At 33.8% G+C, this 27,859-nt stretch overlaps 2 protein-coding genes and 1 pseudogene across 4 annotated transcripts; 1 reads left to right on the top strand and 2 right to left on the bottom strand.

Moving 5' to 3' along the window:
* Positions 1-212: 212 nt before the first annotated feature.
* On the bottom strand, positions 213-3,846 carry LOC124834469 (Leucine-rich receptor-like protein kinase family protein). Its single transcript, XM_047309169.2, has 2 exons — positions 839-3,846; positions 213-703 (listed from the first exon to the last, which is right to left on the bottom strand). Exons 1-2 carry the CDS (start codon positions 3,525-3,527, stop codon positions 291-293), a joined length of 3,102 nt encoding a protein of 1,033 aa, XP_047165125.2. The 5' UTR covers positions 3,528-3,846; the 3' UTR covers positions 213-290.
* A 5,453-nt stretch (positions 3,847-9,299) lies between these two features.
* LOC148194564 (inositol phosphorylceramide glucuronosyltransferase 1-like) lies at positions 9,300-15,995 on the top strand (annotated as a pseudogene). The gene is made up of 10 exons (XR_015781407.1): positions 9,300-9,626; positions 9,851-9,971; positions 10,132-10,317; positions 10,450-10,613; positions 13,271-13,378; positions 13,537-13,674; positions 13,751-13,882; positions 14,080-14,365; positions 14,491-14,615; positions 15,404-15,995. The product of XR_015781407.1 is annotated as an inositol phosphorylceramide glucuronosyltransferase 1-like (transcript).
* Positions 15,996-23,188: 7,193 nt separating this feature from the next.
* On the bottom strand, positions 23,189-27,859 carry LOC148194563 (bifunctional TH2 protein, mitochondrial-like). Of its 2 annotated transcripts, XR_015781740.1 has the most exons (7): positions 27,420-27,859; positions 26,807-26,915; positions 25,949-26,239; positions 25,394-25,808; positions 25,022-25,288; positions 23,482-24,092; positions 23,189-23,386 (listed from the first exon to the last, which is right to left on the bottom strand). XR_015781740.1 is itself a non-coding variant. In XM_088097578.1 (6 exons), the coding sequence occupies exons 1-6, from the start codon at positions 27,758-27,760 to the stop codon at positions 23,680-23,682; spliced, it is 1,836 nt and encodes a 611-aa protein (XP_087953704.1). In that variant the 5' UTR covers positions 27,761-27,859; the 3' UTR covers positions 23,189-23,679. The 2 variants fall into 2 exon arrangements, 1 of the variants encoding a protein (XP_087953704.1); XM_088097578.1 differs by having other exon boundaries at positions 23,189-24,092.

Raw genomic sequence — 27,859 nt, 5'->3', positions numbered from 1 at the left:
ATACATGTCTTTGATGAGATGGTGAACTGTAATTAAAATGGTGTCAGAGTCGACGACTCACAGTATACAGACTTTAAGCACATTTTACTATGCTGTTGATAATCTGATTGCGATTCTGAAATCGTCGCCCTTCCTTCCTCAATTGAACAGGAGTAAACGAATCAATATCTTACCGAAAATATATGTATTTACTATATGATAGAAATTTGGTCGACGCAGGCAAAGCATACATAAAAAGTTCACAGGCTACAAAATTCAAAATATATTTCTCATTAGTAAAAAACTTGTTGCTACAAAAGACTTATAGCAGGGGAGGTGGTAAGGACAATGGACTTTTCCATGCTACTGCTTTCTTGACCCCCATTATGGCAAACACTTTTCCTTCTTGGCTTTGCCTCACCAAGCATTGTGATGATGTCTCTCATGTGTGGTCTTTCCTTGGGAAGCTTTGCGGTACATAGAAGTGCAATCCGGAGTACAAGCAACATTTCTTCTTGGACATGTTTGCATTGACTAGCTATGGCAGGATCCAGTGCTTCTAACAAGGATTTGTTGCTTTTCTTCTTCCGTATCCATTCGACTATGTCAATAGATTCTTCAAACGAAGGGTCTAAAGGCATTTTGCCAGTTAGAAGTTCCAAAAGCACCACCCCATAGCTGTATATGTCAATCTTCTCGTCAACCTTCAGAGTGTATCCATATTCTAAAACCATAACCCAATCATTAAGTTAATCATCTATTGTCTCTCACTTTCACTTGTTTGAGATAGAAGTTACGAAAACAGAAATCAGGGCATAAACTGCCACGCTAGATCAGATAAGAAGAGCTAAGTACTAACCTGGTGCGATGTATCCATATGATCCAGCCACCATGGAAACTGTCTCGTTCTTTTGAATCATCATCCTTGCCAACCCGAAGTCTGCTATTCTCGCCTCTAAATTTGCGTCAAGGAGTATGTTGTTAGACTTGATATCCCTGTGAATAACTGGTGGGTGGCAATCATGATGGAGGTAGTTAAGCCCTTGTGCAACTCCTAGAGCTATGTTGTACCTTGAGACCCAGTCAACAAGCAACCTCGCAGATTCTTCACCATGTAGTGCTGTTCCAAGATTCCCGTTAGGCATGTATTCGTAAACCATCATCACATTTCTTTCGTTGTGTACATACCCCAACAGCCTTACTATATTCCTGTGCCTAAGTCTCCCTAGGAGTTCCACTTCTCTCAACACATCATTTCCATCTTCTATGTCTGTTCGTGACCTCCACAATTTCTTCACTGCTACGGTTACGTGAGGTCTATGGATTTCAGCTTTGTAAACGATACCAGTGCTCCCCATTCCTATAACATTTGATTCCTTCATGCAAGTCAGAATCTCACTACTAGTGAAGCTGATCCTCTGGAATGCTACTAGTCTCCAGGGCCAATCTTCATTGTTCTGTTTGAACCAATCATAGAAGAAGTTGTTATATAAGTGCCATCTATTGTACAAACATCTACCACCAAAATATGCTGCACCAAAAGCTAAAATCACTGAAATGCCAGCCACAAAACCTATTATGATGTGTCTGACATGCGAGCTCCTTCGATGGCTTGTCACAGCCATACTTGGAGAACATGGAGGGAGAATGCCTCCACAAAGACCTTCATTGCCAATAAGATCGTTAGGATTTATGGTCACCAGCATCCCATTTGAGGGTACTGGACCCTCAAGTTTGTTATAGGACAAGTTCAGCAATTCCAGAGCAGGGCAATTGCCAATGTTGTCAGGAATCCTACCGGTCAATGAGTTGTTGGAAAGATCAAGAACAGATAAAGTGGGCATGCTTGTGATTGATTTTGGGATTTTTCCTGTCAAGTGGTTATTTCGAAGGTTAAGGTTGACTAATTTTTGACAAGAAGCAATACTTTCAGGGATTGTGCCAGAAATATGAGTGTTTGAAAGGTCCAATACAGAGAGAGATGGACAGTCCTGGAACTCATCTGGGATATCTCCTCCAAAATTGTTATGAGAGGCAATGAAGGTTTGAAGGGTTGGAATAGAAAGAATATCTGACGGAAGAGATGACTCAAAGTTGTTCCAAGATACATCAATGAAAGAGAGCGATGTGGATGAGGTAATATCAGAGGGAATTTTCCCAGTGAGGTTGTTCTTTGCGAATTCTAGCCGTTGAAGGCCAAGGAGGTTTCCAAAGCCAACTGGAATAGTTCCAGAAATAAGATTGTTCTGAATCCGAACACGTACCAAAGACAAACAGTTCGCAAGTCCACTTGGAATGGAGCCAGTGAAGGAATTATTGAAGAGGATTAATTTAGTGAGATTTCCAGTTGTACACAAACCTGGAGGGATATCCCCAGATAGTGCGTTAGAGGATACATCCAACCACTGTAAAGGAGAGTTCTGCCCAAGGTATGGTGGCAAAGGACCATGTAAGGAATTTTTCCAGAGCTCAAGCACCTGTAAATTTTTCAATTCACCAAGCTTCTCTGGTACTCGTCCAGTTAGTTTGTTCGTCATCAGGTTTAAGAGCTTCAGGTTTTCCAATTTAGCAAGTTCTTCCGGAATCTCTCCGGAGATCTGATTGTCAGAGAGGTCCAAAAATGCCAGTGAAGTTACGTCTCCAAGTTCAGGAGGAATTTTTCCTGTGAAGTTGTTATGGTACAAGTAAATTGTGTTGAGTTTTGTCAGCTTACCCAATTCAGCTGGAATTTGTCCACTGAGACTTCCTACAGCCAAGTCAAGGTATTGAAGAGTGATCAGGTTCCCAAACTCTGCAGGGATCTCACCTTCAAATAAATTGTATCCGATAATCAATGTCTCCAGAGAAGTTAGATCACCGAGATATCCTGGAATCCTCCCCGTGAAGTTATTGCCTGAAAGGCCCAGAAATTTGAGTTTCTGCAAATTCTTAAAGCTCTTGGGGATTGGACTCACGAAGTAGCTCCCTCGAAAATCAAGGCTCTCAAGCATGGTTGCATTTCCAATATCCTCAGGAAGAAAACCTGAAAAATCATTGCTCGATGCATTGATTAATCTCAAGCCTGCAGCTCTTCCAAGACCAGTGGGGAAGCTGCCAGTGAAGTAGTTCTGGCTCACATCAAAGTTCTCGAGAGAGGTGAGGTTGGACAGTGACTTGGGCAGTGATGAAGCAAAGTTGTTACAGCTTATGTTGAAATAAGACAGACTTGAAAGAGATTGAACGTGGTCCGAAACACGACCGCTGAGGTTCATGTTGGAGAGGTCAAGACTCTCTACATAGCCTTTAAAGTTGCAACCAACTCCAGTCCAGTTACAATGGGGTGATCCTGATTGTGTCACATTGCTTGGAATTTGCCAATCCTTCAGATGCCTCATTGGGTCAATGAGAGTGGCTTTGATTGAGAGAAGACTTGACAGTTCACCATCTGCTGCAGCTTCAGTAAAAGCCAGTGAGAGGCCAATGTAACAACAGAAGAACAGCAGGTGGGTTTGCATTTTGGTGGTTGCTCTCTTGGTGTTGGATCCTCTTAATCTTGTTGCATTTTGCATAGCAGGGAACAAGGAGCGAAGGGAAGGAGAAGGAAGTTCTGAGAGACAAATTAGTTTATAGTTAATCTAATGAGTGACAGATAAATGATAAGCCAAAAGGCAATTATTTTATTGGATATACGTGGGTACTTGGGATCTGAACCACCTAATCATGTGCAACTGATCACTGTCAATCTTTGGACTCATTTGAAATCCCCTAGACATCATAACATGCACAGAATGTGTTCCAGAATTGCTTATAATGTCAACCCAAGCGAGTAGTTTAACTCATCCAAGTCTTCTTTATTTTAATGGTAACACCACCACTTTTGCTTTTAATCAAACATTGGACCTGGGGTCTCATTCTGTACCTAGGTAAACGATCTATATAACTAAGGTAGCTATATAGCGTCTGGTGTTGAATCACCTACTCACAATAACGTAGGATTTGAACCTAAGACATCGGATTTTGGAGTTGAATTTTAGTATATTTTCACCACTTAGCATAAGTGGTCACACATACCAGAAGTGCAAGTAATTAAGAATCATGTTGCTTTATTATGCCAAATTGTATGATTAAGCACTTCCAAAGTAGGTATTGAGTATGCAAAACCAGGGCGGAAAGAAGAGAGTTTGGAAGTTTGTGGTGTGGAGTGTGTAAAGAAGGTAGAGAAGTGTATTTTAGTAGGGAATGTGTTATGTGACAATGATTGTCTGCACCTACCAAACCCCATTCCCTTTGATAAAGCAATTGTGTCCCATTCTATGGCCACCACATGGGTACATCTGGCTCTATGCTAATTATTATAGATGGTGATAGATATAAAATTTAATGAAGCTATAAGATGAAAGATTAATAATTGGAGCCATAAACAATAAAAGGGAAAGGGCTGGAAGGCATGTGAACTGGGGAACTTCCTGGGGGAAGAGAAACAGTACTTGATTCCTCATTATTGGAAGTGATTCAACCACGAGAAAAAAGAAGCTGCTTGATGCTTACAACTACGTCACACACTATTATTTTTTGTACCCAATTTCGAATCTTGAAAGGGTGAAAGATTAGGTTCCCCACATGGCTCCACGACCAAGACACAGGCCCACCACCGCCATTAATCATATTTCAGACCCAACAATTTATTATTTATGGGCAACCAATACATTTCCATAATTCTAACAAAATATTTAATTTAATCTTTCCAAACTTTATTTTCTTTTTTTATTATTTATTTAATTTAGTTTGGTATATCTACTTACATAGCTGGGATGTTCTATTTGGATCCACTAAAATGTAATTTTAGGGTTTGAATGGAGTATCTAGATTTACTATATTTACCCTTTCTGCCAAAACAAATAGGCATTCTAACCTAAATTCTTCAATCATTACTTTTATCAATTCGGGTGATGATAGTTTGGAGTGATTGCAAAGATACTCTAACGTTCAGAATGATAGTATATAAAACAAACACAATAAAAGTAAATAATTAATTAACAATGTATACTTCTTAATATCTAGATGGGCCAAAATTAGTTATATCCATAGTGTCTTAATACCTGATTAGTGTATTATTTTGTTTTAACCCGATTTTCACTTAAATAATCGTTTTGAAATTATATTATTCTAAATGATGACTTTATCTCATTCTTATACTATATATAATTTAAATGATAAAAGATTAAAAGTACTCTCTTTCTTTTAAATAGAATGATGTGATTTTTTAAGATTAAATTTAAGTTTCTCAAATTTTTTAAAAATGTATTAAGTTTTACAAACTTTTACTTTACAGTTTTTAAAATCTAAATAAAAATGTCTTTACATAGTTATAATTTAATTAAGTTAGCACTAAAGCTGTCAAAATGAGTCACAACCCGCCAACCCAGCCCATCACGGATTCGGGCCGGATTGGATTTAAAAAATTGTATTATTTTTATGTGGGTCAGATTTCAATATGCGGGTCAGATTTCAATCCGACTCATTTAAACCCGACTCATGCGAGTTGAACCCGTGGTGGGCTGGATTGGGCCACCAACCCACCTACCTAATTTTATTTTATTAAAATTTAATTTTAATTTTATAAAAAAAATATTTATTATTTTTTTTTCTTGAAAAAATTATTTAAGTTCCTTATTTTCAAAATTAATTAAATGTTGGGAGTGAAATTTGTTTAAATTTGAATTATAAAAAGTTTGTAATTTTTTTTATTTAAAAAAAATTGTAATTAAGTGAGCTAGTGAGCCAACCCGTTTACCCACCAACCCATGGTGGGTTAGGCCGGATTCGAATTTTTCTGGCTCGTTAATAAATGAGCCGGGTTTGGTTGGTTCACTAAGTGACCAACCCGTGCTGGGCCGAGACGGATCGGATTGGGTGACTCGCTTTGACAACTCTAGTTAGCAGTACGACATCAATTATATACAACATCTATTGAAAGTCCCGTATTGACCCTCTCACGCTCGAGATGATGTCTATAACTTGTGAGGGTTGTATTGAATATTAAATAGAATTTCATCATTTTTAACTTGCTACCTTTCATTCATATATCTCTCCCACAAGCTCTTGATGATGACTATAGAAACAACCCCTAATCTCTACCTTAGAGTTTCTAAAAATATCACTAATGATATTTCAGCCATCTAGTACTGGGAGGGAGGGACCAGTTAAATTGGATGACTTTTTTTTTTCATTGTTCATAAAGTTTATAAATTTCGAGCGGTTAGAATTATCTTCTACACTGTCTCATAATAAAAATCAATTATTATATGTAGAATGAAAGAAGGTATGTTCTGCACTGCTGAATGAGAGTTTTGCATTTAGTTAACTAATTCACCCTTACACACATTAAATATTTTATAAAAATATAAAAATATAAAAATATAAAAATATAAAAATATAAAAATATAAAAATATAAAAATATAAAAATTTTACATATTTGACAAGCCTAAATTCACATAATTTAAAATTTACTGAGTGTAAAAAATATAATAATTAAGTCATCATGACTGGATGAGTTAGATTACATTTTTTATTTTTTTAAAGTAAAATCATACTAAGGAATATATTTCTATAATAAATAAATAGATAGAATAAAAAAAAACAGGTTAGGAAAAAGTCGTAGTCCTTAAGCAAGGATAAAATCGATTTGGAGTGATACGGCTAAGGGTAAGACTTGTTCAAAATTTTGCTTCATTTATCGCACATAACAAGAAATTTTTGTTGAAATTGACGTCTTCTAAGTGAAAAAAAAGTAATGTATTTTATTCATTCCTCAACAATGTCTTATACATAACTACTTTTTAACTAATTTTCATAGCAAAAAGAGATAGAATAGAGAACTCTACGAGAACTTATATATTAACTAAATAAATATGGTAGGAAGTTAATTTTAAATCAAATTTAATTTGTAATATTAAATTTATATTTGTATAATATAACTTTTTAGAAGACCGGATGATATTATTAATCAGGAATTTTAAAAAAGAACTGTTTGATTAACCAGTCGACTCTTCTTAAATTCTAAATTAATAATACTATCCGGTTTTCTGTTGATCGAATAATCATACTAATTTATATATTATAATTTATAATTTAGATTTATTGTTAAGAAATGGATTTAAAAAATTTTAAATTTAATTTAATCATATAAAACCGGTTTTTAATATGTGTTTATTTATATTCTAAATTAATATTATTATTTAATTGACTGAGACTTTCAACATTATCTCTATTTTATATAAAATATTAAAAAATGTATAAGTTAATTTATAAATTTTATGAAAAAATATTTAAATTTTATAAAGCATGGAGATAGGTATGTATTTTAAAGAATAGATGTTGGTAAAAGATAGAGGAAAAGCGTGGCGAACTTATCCATATTGGTAAACAAGGTGACAGCTGAGTTTCATATGATTTTAAATTCTAGTAGCTTTGGACAGGGACACTATGTTAGAGATTTATATAACCCGTAATTAATTATTACTTTCTATAAACGAAAACAGTAAACTAAATATCAATTAAAATACTAAATTTTCTCAAATAATTTTGTTGTAAAACTTAACGCAGCTGAGATGAAGATTATAGAGCTTGGTGGGTGATTATCTTCTCTCTATGGAATATGCAACAAGAGTGAAATTAAGTAGATGAATAAAAGTTATAACATCTGATGTACATAAAAAGTAGCCAACAACGTAATCACTCTTACAACATGGTATCGAACAACAATGTAAGACATATTTATGTAATCATTCTTACAACATGGTATCGAAATTCGATTAAAAAGAGCCAAGAAGCAGACTTGCCGTGTGTTTGGGAATGAATGAATGAATTTCAGGGACATGCATTTTGAGCCACGAGGAATATGAATTCCTTCATATTCATAGTTTGATATTTAAAACGTTGTAATGAGTAAAGCATGGAGAGTGAGAGAAACAAACCAAAGAAAGGATAAGAAGGATGAGTGGAAGTTCACGAAAAGATAACCTCTATTTATACAAAAGATACAAAAATAACGTTTCATTTTTCTTAATCACCTGTCAGTTTTTTTAATCGAACATAATCTATAAGTTTTAAATATTATAGAAATAATGTATGTATGATATAGAAAAGATTAAAAAAAATATGTATAGAATGATTTTTAAGTATATATAAATTAAAAGAACTAAATGAATGATCAAATTTTATATTTAGTAAAGCTACATTATATGCTTTTATTGTATACAATTATTTTTGGTTTATAATATGGTTTGTAGTTCTTCAACGGTGAAGAAAGGTCACTTATATATACCACTCGCCAGCAGATTTTCGATGAGTTGAAAATTCATTATGGTTTTGTTCCTTTCAAACATATTACAAAGCCAAACTACACAATAGTTATAATTTATCATGAAGCAACCTTTGGTATACATGATTAGAAATTTTGTATTTAATCATAATTCACTACTTATGTATCACTGTCTGCATATCAAACACTTACATTAAGAAAAATAATTTATAATATTTAAATATGCTTTTATAAGTAAATTGAGAAATTATAAAAGAGGATTTGTAGAAATTAAAAGATGATTTTGAAACTAATTTATACTTTTAAGTTATTTTAAATAAGATTATGATTACAATCTCATAAACTTATCAAATTGTTTAAATAATTCATAGTTTGAAATTTCGTTTAATACCACAAAATTATTTCATACAATTATATTAAAATAATTGTATTTATTTATTTTTAATGCTTAAATTCTAAATTATATTAAAGTTTGAAACATAAAAAGATTATAATTTTTCAACCAAAGTTCAAAATTAAAAACATTTTTAATTAAAAAAGATATAATTGATCATATTTTAAGTAAAATTAAATTATAAGTGCACTTGAATTTTCATTTTGTACAACTAAACTTCTTAACATAACATATCTTCAATATTATAATGTCAATTAACAATATATTTAATTATTTTATTTTCTTACAATAAATAAAATCACATAAAATAAAAAATCATATATATTTATTTATAAATAATTATTAGAGAATATAATAAAAAAAATGCGAACATACAATGTAATCCGGATTGTGTTTCTGCTAGTTATAATATTAAGTATAACAAGTTTAATTATTCTTATTATGAATTATTATTATTATATTATTACAAGGAAATGTGGACATGCAGTTTCCACCAGTAATAATTAAATTAAATAACTGGAATACTTTATCTGTTTTAATTAAAAATGTGTGTAATGTGGTAATTTTTTTTTCTGGCCCACGATGTCATGCAAACTCGGTATCAAAACAAAACACAGTAGGCCACAGCATGCACAGAAAATTCAAATCCCTTCAACGGTTCGAATTCTAAGCGAGAAGGGATTTTTACGGAGAAAATGTTTAACGTGAAAAATCGAGTTAGAATGAAATCGTGTACAAGTATATGGTTATGGCTCGCAGTTTTGTTGTTTTCAGTTCAATCTTTGGGATCTGAGAGGACTGACGTGGCATACGTGACTCTATTGTACGGAGATGAATTCTTGTTGGGCATTCGAGTTCTGGGAAAATCTATACGGGACACTGGATCCAACAAAGACATGGTCGTTTTGGTCTCTGATGGTGTCTCTGATTATGCCAATAATGTTCTCGAGGTACTGCTTTCCTATGCGAATTGTATTAGTGCGGAACGATAAATGAAATCTTTTATTCAGTTTTACTTAGACTGCCACTTTATATTAAATTTGATATTACTGTTTCATTTGACGTGAATCGTAAATTTTGGCGGTTATGAATGGTTTTGTTGATTTTGAAACTCTTCATTCACGTATGGTGGGTATGGTTTATGCAGTGTTTTTTTTTTTTTTTGTGTGTGTAGGCTGATGGGTGGATAATTGAGAAGATTAGTTTGCTGGCCAATCCTAATCAAGTACGTCCAACGAGATTTTGGGGTGTCTATACAAAGCTCAAAATATTTAACATGACTGACTACAAGAAAGGTCTAGTGTTTATGATTCTTGTGTTGTTTCTTGAGTCTGGTTATGGAAGTTGTAGAGGACACTATAAACTTTCCTTTTGGGGTTTTTCATTTCCTATAGGATGTAGTTTGCCATGTTTATGAAGTATGATTTATTGGGTTTCTTGAATGTGTGCGTGCAGTTGTTTATCTGGATGCTGACACTATTGTGGTTAAGAATATTGAAGACCTATTCAAATGTGGGAAATTCTGTGCTAATTTAAAACATTCTGAGAGGTTGAATTCAGGAGTCATGGTGGTCCAGCCATCTGCTGCCGTTTTCAATGACATGATGAGTAAAGTAAACACTCTGCCATCTTACACTGGAGGTATTAGATTTTTCTTTTTTAACTAATTATGTGCAATTATTTTATTCCTTTCTTGAAGAAACTTGTATCAGATATGGATTTGGACCTACTAGGGTTGAACAATTGTCTTTATCTATATTCCTGCTTTCACAGGGGATCAGGGATTTCTCAATTCATATTACTCTGGATTTCCCAACGCACATATTTTTGAGCCAAATTTGACCCCCGAAATGTTGGAAAATAGACCAGTTCCTGAAATGGAGCGACTTTCCACTCTTTATAATGCAGATGTTGGTCTTTACATGCTGGCTAACAAGGTACTGGAATATAGGTAAATAAGAGGATGGTTCCTTCCTATAAGTATTTAGGGGCAAGACATAAGTGATACATCTCCCGTTTTGTTTTTTCCCTTCGTAACTTAAGTATGATGCTTTACCTCCTTATTCGAGTTTTGAGTTCAGATGGACGCCTGCTAGATTTAGTTGCCTTATTTGCTTCATATTTAACTTGTAAAAGTTTTACATGTTCATGTATTGATGTTTAGTTAATGTTCCAATTCACATGATGCAATTAGTTTAACACCTACTGTCTGAAGAACATATATTCGTCGTGGGAATAGTACATTTTTAATTAATGTACCAGTAATTAAAGCCTTTCTGGATATGTTAAAGGAAGAATTAAATAAATCTTTTGTAACAATTGGATGTAAATTGATGGAATGAACGAGAAGATGAAACTGCCAACCCAATGATGGCAGGGAATTTATTTTGTGACGAATTCCTTTTTGCTGGCTTAGGAGCTTATTGTTTAGAAATTGGAATGAGTGCTGATGTCGATCTTTAATAGTTATGGCATTGCGGTGTGACCGATATTAATATATTAGAAGACTGCTTAAAGGAATTATTTAGTGCTGTGATACTGCTGTTGTATTCAAATTTTACTGTTGGCATATGGAAATTTTGGCAGTTAGAATCTGCACTTGTTAATTTTGATATATAGATGGGTCAAGGTGATGATGTAGAAGGAAGGCCTAGGAATTTTCCATGATGTTAACATTTTAAACTTCTTTAATTCCTGTTAGAATCTGGGTTTTGGGGCATGTGTGGCGATGGGAATTGAGTTAGGGGTACTTATGACAATTATTGGCAGAAAGTAGGATCTGTTGCATTTCAAGATAGGTGAAATACTCACTGTCATTAGCATCAATGCATTTTTAAGTTGAATAATAACTATAATTTGATAACTTAGGGTTAGAAAGTTAGGTGAAGTTACATATTAAAATGTGCGTAACAGGGAGACACTTGTGTATTATTTTATAGTATTTTGGACAGAAAACTCTTCTCTGTAGAAGTCAATGACTTTAGGATATCAAATTCTGCTGTACTATTGTGTATTCTATGTGATTTAATATTACCCTTCTCCAATATGTCAATTGGTATTTTATCATTTTTGGTGTCCAACGTGCCAGATTAAAAGGAAGGAATTCTTCTGACCAGTTAAGAGTAATATCATGATGCATTTGATAGGGAGGTAGAATGAATTGAAAGAGAAATTTGGAGGGGATGGAAGCCAAAACTGAGGCTTCGGTCTGTGTTGACAAGACATTGGCAAATTTTGAGTAGATTTAGAGATTTTTTTAGTAGATTACAGAAGAGAAGGGATCAAATTCAATAAAAATGTCAGGATGACAATCGTAGTCTGTTTGGTTGTTATGAACGTAGATTTGCCATCTTTCAACGGAGATGACATTATTGGCTGGTGATAGGCATAAGAATAATAAGCAGGGTGAATTGTATATGAGAGAAGGAATAAGAGAGCGAGTTAGCTGTCATCATTTAACTGTTCGACAGCTAAGGGGGGAGGATGAGGTAGTTATAAATAAAGGGTTGGTTAGTGGGAGAGGGACTTTTGGAGAGTTAGTTGTTGACAGGTATTGACCTGTGAAGAGGGTTAAGCCTCTGTTCTCACTGTACAAACATTGGTTCTGTGAATATCATTCTATATTCTTTCGTCCTTTCTTGTGTTCTTGTGTGAGGAAGAGCATTCTTGATTAGGTTAGTGAAGATTAAATTGGCAGAATTAAGCATAGAGTGAAATCAAGTGCGGAAAAAACAATTTCTACATTCAAGGATGATTTTTCAGTAGGTGGTAAATGATGGGAACTGAGACAGTTATTGGCTGAAAGTAGCAGCAGTTGTATATTAAAATAGGTGTAATAATAATTGTCATTAGCAATTATAGTGAAATCACAAGCGTAATATGTACGAGTTCGTTAAAATATATTTTTATTGTTCTTCTCTGTTTGTTCGATGCAAGAGATATTGAAAAAAAATTTTGAAAGAACAACGACAGGAAAGATAACAGTTATGTAGCTTGTGTACAAAGGAAATAATTATACTTAAAAGTAATTTTGAAGAAAAGAAAGTTGTGTAGAATCCCCCAATTGTCATAGATTGTAGATGTATTATTACAATATCGTGAACAGTAGTCGTAATGCTGACTGTTTTTAAGGCAAAAGGTTTGTAGAAGTTACATATTTTTTGAATATGTATCTAATTTCGGGATACTTGTGTATCGTTTTCCAGTAATTTGGACAGAGAACACTTCTCTGAAGGAGTCTATGACGACCCCGGGACAGAAAATTCGGCCGTGTTTTGCGTATTCTGTGTGATTTAATGTTACTCCTTTCAAATACTTTGGTGTTCTACCATTTGGTCTGTTGGAAACCTTTTCCTTTGAATCAATTCAAAATTATTTTAAAAATGGTGGGAGGTGAATGAACATTTCAGCATTTCAGCTTTTGCAACTCATATTGGTTGTAGACTTGTACTTATTTTCCTAGTTTGCGTTAGCTGCTATTAATATTTCATGCATCCTCTCACGTACACCAAGTATATGCATTTAAATATCTCGGTGTTCCTTTACATTGCATCTTTTACTTCAGTTATATAACTATTCATGCTGACTTGTCCAGTGGATGGTAGATGAGAATGAACTCCGCGTGATTCACTATACACTTGGCCCTCTTAAACCTTGGGACTGGTGGACATCTTGGCTAGTGAAACCTGTTGATGTCTGGCAGGTACTTGTGCTACTTATTATCGTATTTTATCAATATCTCAAATGTTTTTTCCTGTAAATTTTTGAAAGGCCATCTTGCTTAAGTAGTCATGTGACTATGTTGAAGTTTGTGACAAAAAGTAATGCAAACAATTTGCTGTTACCTTGTTTGTGCTGCAGAATGTAAGGGAACAACTGCAGGAATCCCTTCCTGGAACTAAAGGGGGCCAAAATCCTAAAGATTATTTTCTTGTAAACTTTCTTTTTCTGTTACCATTTTGTGCTGTGCTGTTCTTCAGCTATCGTTCATTTCTAAAGGTCAGCTATCGTGGATTGATTTTATTCTTTATGCATTAGGAATTCCATGCGCCTCATAATATTGTATTTTCTGCAGAATCAAGGGTACTATGGTTCCTGTTATAGAAACTCACGTGATCATATCAGACAACTTTATTACAGGATTAAATCAGGCGGGCCAATTGTATATGCTCCTATTTCTTCCTCAACTATCAGTTCCACTCATCAGGTCAGTTTTTAATTCTATACCTCAACTATCATTTCCTACCTCGACTAAGAATTTGAATCCTCTTATGTGAGGTGTCCTTGCATACTCATCTGATGATTGGGTTGGATATGCATGGTGCTTGTGTATTTGGATTTTTAAAATACCATGTATTATTTTTTCTATAAGCAATACTGACTATTAGTTGTGGTGTTAAACAGCTCATAGAAGGTGCTCAGAACAAGGTGCCTGCATATTTGGACATTATTTCTGTCTGTGTCTGTTTGTTGGCTGCCGTGGCGTCTCTTGGACTAGCTTTCTTGATAGTACCTCGGCAAGTGGCTCCATGGACTGGTTTTCTTTTGGTGTATGAATGGATATTCACAATCTTCATTACATTATTTGGGAGTTATCTCAATTTGATTTATCAATGGGGAAAAATTATGGCATCCCATACGCCTTCCTCGTTTACTCATCCCGAATCTTCTGATGAGGATTCTGGAAAAGGTAAGTTCTGGCGGAGTAGAGCCCATTCGGGGATTGTCTTTCATCTGTGTCCTGAGGACTTTTTATTTTTATATTTACTTTTTTAGTTATCATCCTTTGTTTTATCTCATTTATATTATTAACAGGTCACCAGCGTCAGATGTCATCATGTAATGCTGCTACGTGGTTCTATGGTTTAGGGATGGCCCTCTTGGCCATTGCCTGCTCCCTGTTTGCCTTTTATTTTTGGGATCACTGCATTGTTTTTACGGTAGTTTTCTTTATTAGTAAAGATATCATTAAATATATACTGTTGCTATCATGCTTGATCTTGTTCGACTTTCTATTTATTTTCTGTATAATTCTATTGGCCCTATTTTTCGTTTAAATTTTAAAAATAACACTTTCTTCTCTGTATGTTTTTGTGATAATTGACTATAGTCGAATATTAAATGTCAAAAACTAAAAACTTTCAAAGAACACACTGTTTGCGGCTGGCCTCTTTCGAGTGGTAACTTGTAATCACGGTCAAAGCGCATCTGATATGCTTTGTGAGTTGTGATTTTATCCTCCCCAAGACATGGAGGGTGGATCATGAAATATAGAATTATTTGACGATTATATTGGTCATTCTATACTTTATTTTTGGCTTGGATATTAATAAAGTCCCTCTTCTACACATCAAGCTAGAATGGCAGTTTAGAAACTATTAGGTGTGTTGATAACTTTATCTGCTGTTATTTTCATGCTTCTTTAAGAGAGAGGGAGGAAGACGTGAAGTAAATTTTTAACAAACGGTATGGGTTTCTGGTCAAAAAGCAACATGCTTGAATGGGGAGGGTCTTTCTTTTTCCTGTCTTCTGATGAATTTTGGCGCTTTTTGTTGCTCTTTTTCGGCACACACAATGCCACCAAAATTATCTTCCCTTTTTCTTATACATTCAGCTTGAGGTGAAGTTAACTATATTTCGGTTTTGTAAATTCCAAGTAGTTAAGAGGAAAAAACAGCATTTTTCTCTTCGAATTTCCACTTACGTTTTTTTTTTATATTTCTAACAGGTTAGGTTTGATGGTTGTCGGGGGCGTAATATTAGTATCTTTCATGACATACTCTTCGGAACATCTTGCTATCAGATCATTTGTGAAAGGGTTTGAAGAGAGGGATGTCGCACGCAATGCAAGCTTCTGCTGTTGATTGAATTCTTTGAGGTGATGCAAATTGCGTTAGATTGTTTCTTTATTCACCTCTATTTCATTAAAATATGGATCATGGATCCATGCAGGACTTGGATACGTTGCCATACACCGACCCTCACATTTTATCTGAGCTTGGACTGCTCATGCAAAAATTACAACAAAGCGTGGCATTGCGCTGAAGAAATTCTTAGGAAAACCTCTAAGTTTGGTTTTTGATAAAACCAAAAAACTTTTTAATCAACTGGTAGTGTGATTGTTATTGTATTCATCTAGCTTATCTAATATTTGAGAGTTAGTGTGGTTATTATTGTATTCAACCAACGGGAAGCATTTTTTGACAGCTACCCTATAGTCCTATAGTTGAACACAATAATAACGGGTAGCGTTGTTCCCTTGACAAATGTAAAACTAATTTTGTCAACTTAGCATAATGTATTTTTCCTAGTTATCATAATTGCATTGCTTCATTAGTCTTCTTTTAAGAGATTAGGTGGCTCCTTCAAGAGTACAATCTAGTCTCAAATAAGATAAACATTTTTTTAAGAAAAACCTGCTTGTGTAGTTGCTTGGGAAATGACTACAAAAAAAAAAGAGTAAACAAGTTGGCATATGTGATTAATGAAACTTATATTTTTGTTCTTAAAACACATTTGCATAATTGTTTACAAATGGTGCATTTTTGCTCATGTTAATTTCATTTTTATTAAAGATTATCAGTGCTCGTAGTTTACTTTAATCACTTTATGTTTTTACCAAGTCTGAACCCCTAAACACTGAGAGCATTGGTTTAAAACATTAAATATTGGTTGGTTGTGTAAATTAATTCCAATCAGTTACATGAGTAAAACATGTGAATATTAGTCCATATTTGGATAAATATTCGTAATTTTAGTGAACATATTTAAGATTTTTTTTTATCTTTCACCTTCAGAGTGGTTTTGGCAGTACTTCAGCCTTAATTCGAACACACTTGACAGGTTTAACGAACAAAAAAAAAAGTTAATTGTATCTTCATATATTACACCAACCTTTTGTTTGTTTGAAAATCTGTGTATCAGTGTATGAAAGTTGTTTGCAATTTTATGGAACCACAGTGAGAGTACCTTTAATTTACTAAATGAACAACTGTGATTATATTAACTAGTCTTAACCAACTACTGAGTGGTGCACATCGGGTACAACCCAGAACCTGTTTTATACATTATCCGTATCTTATACGATAAGAGAGGAAGAGATATAAAGTTCAAGTTTTGTCACTTTCTTCCTTTTCATCTCTCATCTCTGCTTTTCTTAATAAAGAGAACCAATTTGTATCTTTCAGTATACTTTTCTTTTCGTCCTTGTCCTCCATATGGGATCCACTTCTATGCGAGGTGGCAATAACTAGCATAATATCTTTACTGTGTTCTGTGTTTTATGTAAGCTTTGTTATGAGATAGGTAAAAACATCCTATAAACTTCTTATGTGGCACATACACTGTTACTCCGACAGTGCAAAGCCTCACTCAAGACCAATTTCTATACTAGATTCATAGCAATCTTGACTTGCCATACTTGTTCCCCGTGATAGTGGAACTCGCACAAGAAAATCTAGTTATGATTTTATTCATACAAGATCTCTTTTCTGTTCTAGTGTAAGTAGCACTTATAGAGAGTCAAATTATTAAATTCTTAGTCTATATCTTTTTAAAAATCATGAAGTTCAAAAATGGTACAGGCATGGCAACCCAAGTGGTTAATTACTCAAAAAAATTCATAATGGGTATCAATTTTAGTCACTTGAAGTCAAAATAGAGAGTGGAAAGTATAAAAAAAGTTAGAAAAAGAGTCCTTGTTTGTATTGTTTCTGGATGTTGTATTGGTGCTGCTCTATTGGTTCTGGTTTTGTTCAGTAAGAACTAAGAACTACCCTATATCTAATCAAAGTATCAAAGTTAATCATATTTGGCTTGTCAGTTTTTCCTTGATGACTCACAGGCCAATAATAAAAACTTATTTATTCAGACAGGTTATAGTTTTGTTGGTGCGCATCACTTTCCACCAGGTGGGACACATGGCAACCAACTCATATATTTAATAAAGAAAAAACGTAGATAATGGACAAATTGAAGGTGAGTTGACGGGAATTATTATGCTTATCCTGAAGTAAAAGTGTGGCAGATGAAATTTACTGATTAATTATTGGAGAAAACTATAGATATGTGCCTTCTATTTGTCTTTACTCGGAAATAGAACTACTAACTTGCTGAATTTATTATTTCCCCCCAGTGCATGTAAGTTCGCAGTGGGGCTTAATCTTCATTTTCTATTGTTAATCCGATTATAAACTTTGATGAAGATTTACCTCAGATCGTTCAGGGCCATTTATTATGAACTCAAGTGATATAATTGTTAGAAGTTTGACCAGATCAACCAGTTTGATTTGTTCTCTTAATTAGCATTTTGAAAATAAAAAGTAATAAGAATATGATAATTGCAAAGACTTTTATGACTTGAAGATACAAAAATACCATTTTTGTACGGCATGATTGTTCATCAGAAGCGAACGTGAAACACTCTTAACCGTAGCTTTATGAAGTAATTTGAAGTATCAAATTATTCAAATCAGACATCATGAATTTCCAACTTGCGCCAAAATACAAAATAGAATTTATCACAGCAATATGAGTTGCAGCTAACTTTCATAGAACTCAAAAGCCTCTCTGCAGATGCTGCTAATTGTAACAGATGTTTAATACATTTCAGGCCAGATAGAAATTTTATAGCAAAAACAATTCTAGGAAAGAATATTTTTTTCTGTAAGTTAAAATTAAAGTTAAAAACATTTTAGAGAAGCTAATACGAGTTGGTTAATAATAATTATTCTATATATAAACTAACTTTAACCAATGAAAAGTTGATTTCATTTTTTTATTTGTACAAAATTTTATCTAGATAGATTCTACCTTCCACAAGAAAAAAAGTCTAATACTTCCTTTTGAACTTAGAATCATCAGATTATTTCATTAGATCTGAAGCAAGGTGTAGATGCATGATACATGCTTTACATTCATACTTAACGTATCTGTGCGTGCTCAAGAATCTGCCATTGGAATTGCATGGTTTTGAACCAAAATACATACAGGTCGTGGCCAGATGCTTGTGTAATTTATTGATTCTTTTCTTCTTCTGCAAAGCATGCTCTCATTTTATTACTTAGCTCAAGTCAGTAATCATTCTAGGTTGTACAATTGTGCACTACTCCCTAGCCATTGCATGTGTGCACACACTGCAACTGCAATATCTCATAAAGGGAGTGACTGTTACTTTCAATAATACAAAGACATAAAGGATCATGTCATGTGATTATATTCTCATTGGAAGAGCTTTGATAAATCCAGCAAATAGTATATCTGATTAATTAATTTAGAGAAAACAGTAAGCTTTTTTGTTCTTTTTATTACCAGGCCTTTGCCGGTTGTACATAATCAATACAACAAAGTAAGAATCCAAACTAAACGAACAGAAAAAAAAAACTGAGGTATGATAAAAGTTTCATACAAGTAGTAGTATAAATGCAACTGCTGTGGAGCAGAGAAGGATATACATAACATATTGGCCCAGATGGGTACTAATTAAACAGAAAGTTCATGACATGATCCATGCCTTATTTGATTCTCAGCAAACCCAACAGCAGAGAGAGAGAGAGATGAAAAGCCAAGCAGCAGACTTGCCTAGAGGGCAGATTTTCTCAGGTCAAATGTCCTGATCAGGTTTCTACTTCCTTTCTTGTGGCATCATTTGGCCATGGCTCCAAGAACAGCAGAAATCCCAGAAGCATATTGGAAAAAAGTGGTGGATTTCTCAACCCTCTCATCATGATCTTCTTCTGAGGACAATTCTGAAGGAGGAGGGGGTAAGGAGATGAAGAGAAAACAGGGTAGAGTTGCTAGTTATTCTTTCACTGAGTTATATATTTCCTAGAACAGGGGAATGGATGAAACAATATTCTCTATATTCTATATAAATACATAAATGCCAAGGCTCTATCTAGTTCACCCATGTCTTGGAATTATTCACCATTTCTTGTACGAATGTTGACAAAGAAGGAATATTCTATTAAGTAAAAATATCTTAAACGAATTACAATGGGAATCCGGTGTCAACTAAAGATAAAATAAATTATTAATACTGAAGAATAATATTGTAGTAGAGTGCATAGAGCGTTGAATTGAATGCAGACAAGTTGACAGAGGGGTTTATTTATCTATATGGTGGACCTGACCAGCTGTTTTATCAATAGCAGATGAACAATCCAAAGCTATGAAGCACTAATTCTGTATACTATTGGTGTTCTTACAAAGGACCCAGGTGTCCTTATAAGATCCTCCTTTGTCTTCTAGTATCTTCAAATTGTTAAGATCAATCACCATATATATATCATATATCTAAAGTATTGTTTGCTTTAAAAATTGAAGTTTCGTAACGGTTTTTTCTTTAAAGAATTTCTCAAACAGTAAAAGACATAAGAAGTATTTAAACTGCACTTAACCTCTTAAACGATGGAAAACTATTGATTATGGTAGCACCATAATTGAACAACCTGATGCTGTTAGTTTATTTCGTGCTGCCAATTAGTTATCAGGTTATCTAAGTCTATGGAAGCATTTGGCAGATAATGTCTGTTATTAATGTTTATAATGAGTTGGGACAGTAGAATGAGGACAAATTTGTATTAATTGCAAAGTACACGAGTATAATTATTCAACCTTGCATTAATCTTGGTTGTGGAGTTGGTGGTTTTCTCTTTAATGAAAAAGTAAAGCTTTATATAAAGTATGAACTACGGTTGTTAAGCTTGATATATAAAGTTGCTGAAGATGATTGTGCCCATGATTTTGGTGGATGCTTTATAGTTTCTTCTATTGTACTCAACCATATAAATCCATGTTTAGAAACAAATCATTTTCTCAATTAACCAGCCCAAATTTCATGCTAAAACTGATTTTATTTCATTTTGTCTAAAATTAGACCAATATTTCCAGTTTTCTTTAAAGTAAATTTTGTAATTTTTTACCTTTTACGGAATTGCTAAATATTTTATAATAACAGTTTATCAAATAAAAATAATGTTTTTATTTTTTATATTTATATTTATATTTTCCTTTTATTTTTATATTTATAAATAATCCAGGTAATCTTATCATAAAAAATATTATCACGTTTTGATAAATATAATTTCAATACAAGTATAGTATAATTAAAACTACAACAATCTTATATTTTGATAAAATTAAAGTTTGATTACACCCTTGATTTTAAATTATGATTCTTTTAATAAGATTTTCAAAAAGAAAAAGCTGATCTTTTGGTTGTTTTTACAAGACTTCCTTTAAGTTATTTATTTGTTTTTACAGAATACATTTTAAATACAGTTGTATTAACTAATTGAGTGAAATGAAACTAAGACTTTTCAATAATTCCCAGGATAACGTTGATAAGTAATAGAGTCAATTGATAAATTTAATACTATTAGCCGAATTTGTTGAATAATTTAATTCTTGTGAAGTAGTTAAAATCATTTTCATTTAACTTCCTAAAAAAATCACAATCTCCCAATGTCGAATATTTTTGGGGTCAAAGACCAATTCACAAAGGCAGTACACAATTACAAGCAAGAAACTCAAACTATGTCCTCGTCTTTTTAAGCTTCAAGGATGAAATAATTAGGTTCATTTTTTTTTCACTAAAGCATAATTGATTAAAAAAATAATAAATAATAAAATTATTTATTAAACATAAAAAAAGACATAGTTAACATTTGTCAAAACATAGTTTCTTGACATTATATGAGAAAATCATGATTAATATTGAGCTAGAAACAACAATGATTTGCAAGAAGAATATTAACAATGTAAATAAGAAAATAACTCATTAACATGAGAAAAAAAAATAAGTAATTCTCCAAATGTTGGGTAGGAAAATCTTTATTAACGTTAGTCAAAAAATAACTTGACTTATGTTACCTAGAAAGTTAATTTAATTAATATTGGTATGAAAATAATTTGACTTATGTAAACTAAAAATGACCTCAGTTCACATGAATATAAAATATTGTGTTTGATATTAGTCAAAAACATCGTAATCATCGAAATGTTGGCTAGGAAAATCTTAATTAATGTTAATAAAAAAATAACCTAGCATGTATTACTTAGAAAATAACTTTAATCGATGTTGGTAGAAAAAAAAATATCGATTGACATAAACTAAAAATAAACTCAATTCACATAAATCTAAATTAATGTGCATGCAATTAGCCAAAAACACCATTAATGTTGACTAATAAAACCCTGACTAATGTTAGTTGGAAAAAAACTCTGACCTAAGATCAACAACAAAATAATCTTTATGATGTCAACTGAAAAATAAACATGATTACTTTTAGCCTGAAAGAAACTTTTTCACCAACGTTTGTAACAAAATCTAAAAATTATTATATTCAAACCTTAACCAAACCAATAATGTCTCGGTCTTAGTTTAGTCAATTATATTCTGGCCAAAACTAAGTTGGAGAAAGAATATAAAAAGATGATACATGAACATGGTAACACGTTACTTTTTTAGTTAAAATTTGAATCTTTAACTTTAAGAAATCCAATTTCTCCTATAAAATTATAAAATTTACTTATATTTTCAAATTCTTTACCTATACAACATATTTTTATCGTAAAACATTTTAAAAAATAATTTAAAAACTTTTGATTCATGCTATGTTCCCTGACTTTAAACTCCATCACAATCCGTCATGTTCGAAAGGACAATTTCCCTCTCAATTATTTTATTCCATTTTGTGTATACTAGGTCAACTAGTAAAGGGCAACATACTCACCAAGCAATATGTACACAAATAACTCATATTACACTTTCGAAAAAATGGTTTAATAACATTTTTTATCCTTATATTTGTAATATTGTTCCCCTATTTGTAATACGATCTCATATTGTTTAAAAAGACTTAATGTAATCTTTTTTATTAATATTGTTACATTTTGGCATTTTGAGATTACATGGATATTGCATAGGTTGAGTATTAATTTACTTAGGTGAAAAATATGTGTGAAATGTTTAAATTTCTCTTATGGATTTTAATTAAGTCATACCCTTTTTTTCCCTTGTCTCTTCTCAAAATCTTTCCTTTTACTAAATCACTGGAGAATTCAAACAAAAGGGAATGAAGAATAACCTTGCCAAGGACCTGTGCAATTGCCCTCAAGATGCCAGCAACTATGGGAGAGAACCATGGTTATGCAAGGAAGAGGATTTTGAGAAGAAGGGAGAAAAGAGTAGAGTTTAATTAAAATTCATAAGGACAATTTTTTTATCAGCATATCCCTCGTCAAGTATTTGTCTGCCCACATTCATTCAAAATTTCCTTTCTCTCTTTACCCAAACTTCTCTAATTCATATGCAAATTAATTCTCTCACGAGCTTGATATATTAATATTAGAAGTAAAATACATTTTTCTATATTTTAAGAACATACATAAAAGGCCCCTCTGCCATTCCATTCTTAACCTCTCCCACATATATAAGAAAAATTCCATAAATCTAGCTTAAAACTAACCAAAATTATTCGAAAAGGACTAAAATAAAATAAGTGTCCCAATATAAACATGAACATCATTTCTGCATCTGCATTCATAAAATGATCAAGGAGTCAACCCAAAATACACAGGATCTCTGCTGAATTTTTAAAATTATGGAACAGCAATAGCCTACTAAATACCAGTACAAACACTTCAAAGCCTGAATTGATGTCCTGATCTAACAAGCATTTGTATTATTGCTGTCTGAATTTTCTCATACCTGACAAGATTTAAGGGGAAAGAAGATATCAATAACAATGAGCAAACAGAAATGTCAAGGAAACATTTGAGAAAATTCCAGGTAATCGCAGATACCCTGGTTACAGCATATCCACTAATCAGAGTGACACCATATCTCTGAATTGCAACATCCTGTGAGAGAATAAGAGACAGCAGAAAATCTGTGGCCGCTTATAAAAATTAGCCACCTGCTTGTGTATTTGTATTGCACTATATATATGTTTCTTTCTTTTAGCCTAGCATGAATTTGGGTGCGAGAGACACAAAATAAGACTAGCAACCCAAAATAAAAGCATGCACTTCAGCCCAGCTAGAGACTGTGTAAAGAACGCCAGATAAACCCTTCCAATCAGAAGTAGTTCCCTCAACGTATTCTTTCTGTTTTTTAACCAAGCCAGAATACAATGGGACAAATGAAATACCAAACTGCATCCCTACTCTCCTAAGGCTTGAACTTGAACCAATGACAATTCCTACATCTGCTTCAAGTAGGCAGAGTAAATCACCCACTGAATCTCCGATGTAAACAGTCAATTTCTTCTTGTCATCGTTGCAATTTTTCAATATGCTCCGAAAAGCTTCAACCTTGTCAATGGGAGACTCCATCTTCTTAACAATTTCACCCGTGGAAACAGATCCCTCATAAGTGAACTCATTAGCATGAACATCCAACTCATTTAAATCGGCTGCTCAACAATTAGAAAAATATAATTATAAGACAATAGGAAACAACATAAGCAATTGCAACATTCTAATCATGTGGCAAGTTCTAAGCAAAATGTAAACATAAATAATGAAGTACTTGGGTAAACAAGAAAGACATCAACTATTATTTAAATTACACAGAAACAATGAAGGTTTGATATCGGAAATCAGAGCTAGACAACAGAAAACATGTATTTTAATACAAAATTACACATATGCTCCAAGCAAATAACAAAAAGAGATCAGGACAAACAAGAATGCGGAGTCCATATTGACCAATTCATTCTCACTAACCATAACAACGAAAAGTCCATGCTTTCCATGTAACATAGAAATGTACAACTTTAACAGATAATATCTTGTCTGGTTGCACGATCAAAGTTCAATCAGTATCTGTGGTGTTTTTTTTTTTTTTTTTTTGAACTGGCTATCTACTGTAGTTAAAATCACTAAAAGTTGAAAAAGAATTATATATCTAGTAGCAAAATAGAAGCTAGCTGCTAAAGTGGATCGAAATTCCAGCAGAGCTTTCCATTTTTATTGTATACCAGTAACAAAAAGTCCCTTAGCATAACCATGGGTAGAGCAGGAATGAGAAGCACTAAAAAATAGTATTCCCCAGTAAAAGTAAAGATTTAAAAACATGGAAAAATAGTTCACTCTCCAACAAACACATCAAACTTGCATAAACCTCACAATACCATTATATGCCTTATTCCGTACAACTTTAAAAGCATTGCGAGAATATCCTCAGCACTGAAGAGACACGATTGTTCATCAACAACCCAAACAACTTACTCTATGCAACATGGCTTGATAAGGACGACTCTCAGAATGAAAAATCAAGATGATAATATGATTCACGATTAGCAAGAAACAAAGATTACAGCTCATGGCAAGGGATATGTACCTGAAGAGAAAGCAGACCTGATGAGGTCAACACACCAGCAATATGAAAGAACATGCACGTTGGCATTCAAATTTTCATTCTTAACAATGCTGTGAAAGAAGTTAGTGCAACCATCTTGAAGGATCAGACGCTCTCCAGCACGCTTTATATCTTCTAGACTTATACCTTTGAGTACCCCAGACTCGATAACCCTATTATTTGCCGTGTTCTCAAATTTTGAAAGTTGCTCAAGGGCAACAGACAATTCTTTATAATCAAAATAGTCCACTGCAAAAACATTAGGTTAAAGCCAATTAACAAAGTCTGAGAAAAACAATGGCTTCCTAAACCATTTAAGACAACTGGAGAAAGAATAGTTGAAAAACACCATACATCTATCGGAAGGCATAATGTTTTCTATACATTGCTCATACTCCTCTGTATACTGTTTCGACAAAAAGCCCCATGTATTCCTGAGATCAGAAGATGACATCCGAACAATTTGATCTTCAGGTTGATTCTGATCAGATTTCGGTGCCGTCACTATAGCAATTTCAGCCAATATGGCAGACGAATCAACAACAGTGCACGTTAAATCAAAATCAGAAAATATTATGAGGTGATCTTCCACAGGCTTATGTTCCTTAGTCAAGGGTGCTACAGTCGGCTGAAAGAGTGGCTGAGCAGAGAAGAACTCTATTTCAAGCTTCATTGCTTGGGAATAAAGCTTTTCAATGACATCAAGTTCTTCACCAGTCAAAGAGACACTTAGTTTGTCGAGCAAATCTTCAGTTTGCAGAGCAGTAGCCTAAATTCAAATATAAGAATAACTGAGTAGTTGGGTTGCAAGAATGCCATGACTAAAATGTATATTTGACCAAGATTCAAAATAGTATCCAAGCACCCACAAGGGCAATATGGTATGGCTCTACTGTCAATATGACAAACCTGGAAACCATCAGATGAATAGTTGTCGATCCACTTGTTATACGGGTGAGTACCTTCATTCGAATCCAAAAGTTCTTGGAACTTCTTTCCCAAAACGGCATAAAGCCTCATGCAAGGAGTCATGGCACCTAAAGTATAAGCAGAAATTTTTGTTTTCTCAAACGGTGTAGCAAGTTTACCAGGACCTTTTAGTCCTTCAATCTTCCCAGAGGCTGTAGCCAGCAGGAAATCAGTGTACTTAACAGTTGCAGAATTAATATTGTGCTCTTTGGTAAGGTCCAACCCCCATTCCTACACACCATCAGCAAAAACCCAAAATAATATGCGCTAAATGGATAGCATAAGGAAAAGAAATCCGAGCATGTGAACTATAAATTGGTTTTTTGAAAATTCATAAGTTAGCACAATATGTTGCATACATTTTATATATTTGAAGTTTAAAGATTCGCTTAATCTCATATACAAGACGCCAACTAGAAGTTAAAAATTGTACATATCTTTCCTTCCCAGAAATAATTTACAAGCACCCATTGCCTAGTTCCACTGGAATGGATGTCCCGTGTGATCAAACTCAAACATAATAAAACAATGCAAATTTATTGAGCTTTTTAACTAATGAAAACGGATCCAATCCGGATATAGAAGAGTTTTATTTTTGCTATCAACACACAAACCCTACAATATTTTTCGTACAGCTGTTCTATTTACGAGTTGAAAATCATAGCAAATGACTTTCTAAACCTGGAATTATTTACAGTTAGAGTAACGATTTACAAATATAAGTTACATAAGCATACTGAGTAAGATCTGAAGACCATAATTCAGTCCAGCACCGTGTTAATGAGGAAATTGTCTTACCTGTACCAACGAGTGGTGCATCTTCAACTCCTCTAGAACTGCCTTCCTCAACTGACAGATTCCAAGTTTTGCATCGTCATCATCAGCACACTCTTCAGCCAACTCATACCTGAGTAACAATTAAACACACGAGAAACTTTAAACAACCAAATTATTTTGCACAACCTTCTAACACTTTTTTCTATTATTTAAAAAAAAAGACAAGGGAGAGTAGAGTAGGTCTCGTACAGTTTCTTTCCTAGATTTAAAGACCGAAACTCACCCCAATGAATGCATATGCAATATCACCAAATAACCTAACCTTCCAGTTTTGGTTGCAAAGAAAACTGACAAAAGGAAAAAAGACAACAACAAAAAAAAAAACAACCGAACATATGAATTGAGCAGCACTTGAAATCCATAAATTGAGTGAGACGAAATAAATAACGCTGAGTGACGAGAACATTTTCACACTCTACCATCTGAGACAGACAGATAGATAGATAACAATTTCAACATAATTGTAGAGCTTCTCCGCAACCAAACTATAGAGAATAAGACCTAGGGAAGCCATTGTTTGTGGATAAGCATGTATGAGTGTATGAATAGTATAAATTGAAGAAAGCCAACTCACGCTTGAGCAAAGGCGCGTAGGAAATGGACATCTTGGGCGATGTAATGGTGGAAGGAGTCGATGTTCAAATTCCCGGAGGCCAAGGCGATGGCGAAGGGAGTGTACATGGCAAAGATGGATTGGCGCGTGAACTTGATCCAGAATCGTCTGGCAAGTCCAGCTTCGCTGTTGCTGTGGTTGTGGATGGCTGCCATTGGAATTGACGATCTCGGAAGGGAGCGAGGAGAAGCGGGACTCGGCCAGTGAGGAACCAAAGCTCTCAACGAGAATGAACGCTTCGGGCTCAGGTTCAGATTCAGCGGGCTTTTGATTGGGCTTCGGAGGAACCACCGCATGCGCATCAAATATCAATTACACACACGCGCCGATGCCTCTCTTTCTCTCTCTCTCTTTCTCTCTCTCTCTTTCTCTCTCTTGTCCTGTGTGTTTGTTTTACAATC

This window comes from Vigna umbellata, chromosome 8 (genome assembly GCF_029865625.1).
Source record: "Vigna umbellata cultivar VRB3 chromosome 8, Vumbellata_1.0, whole genome shotgun sequence".
Taxonomy (NCBI): domain Eukaryota; kingdom Viridiplantae; phylum Streptophyta; class Magnoliopsida; order Fabales; family Fabaceae; genus Vigna; species Vigna umbellata.
The sequence above is the reverse complement of the archived record's forward strand: the minus strand, read 5'-3'. Positions and strand labels throughout refer to the sequence as shown.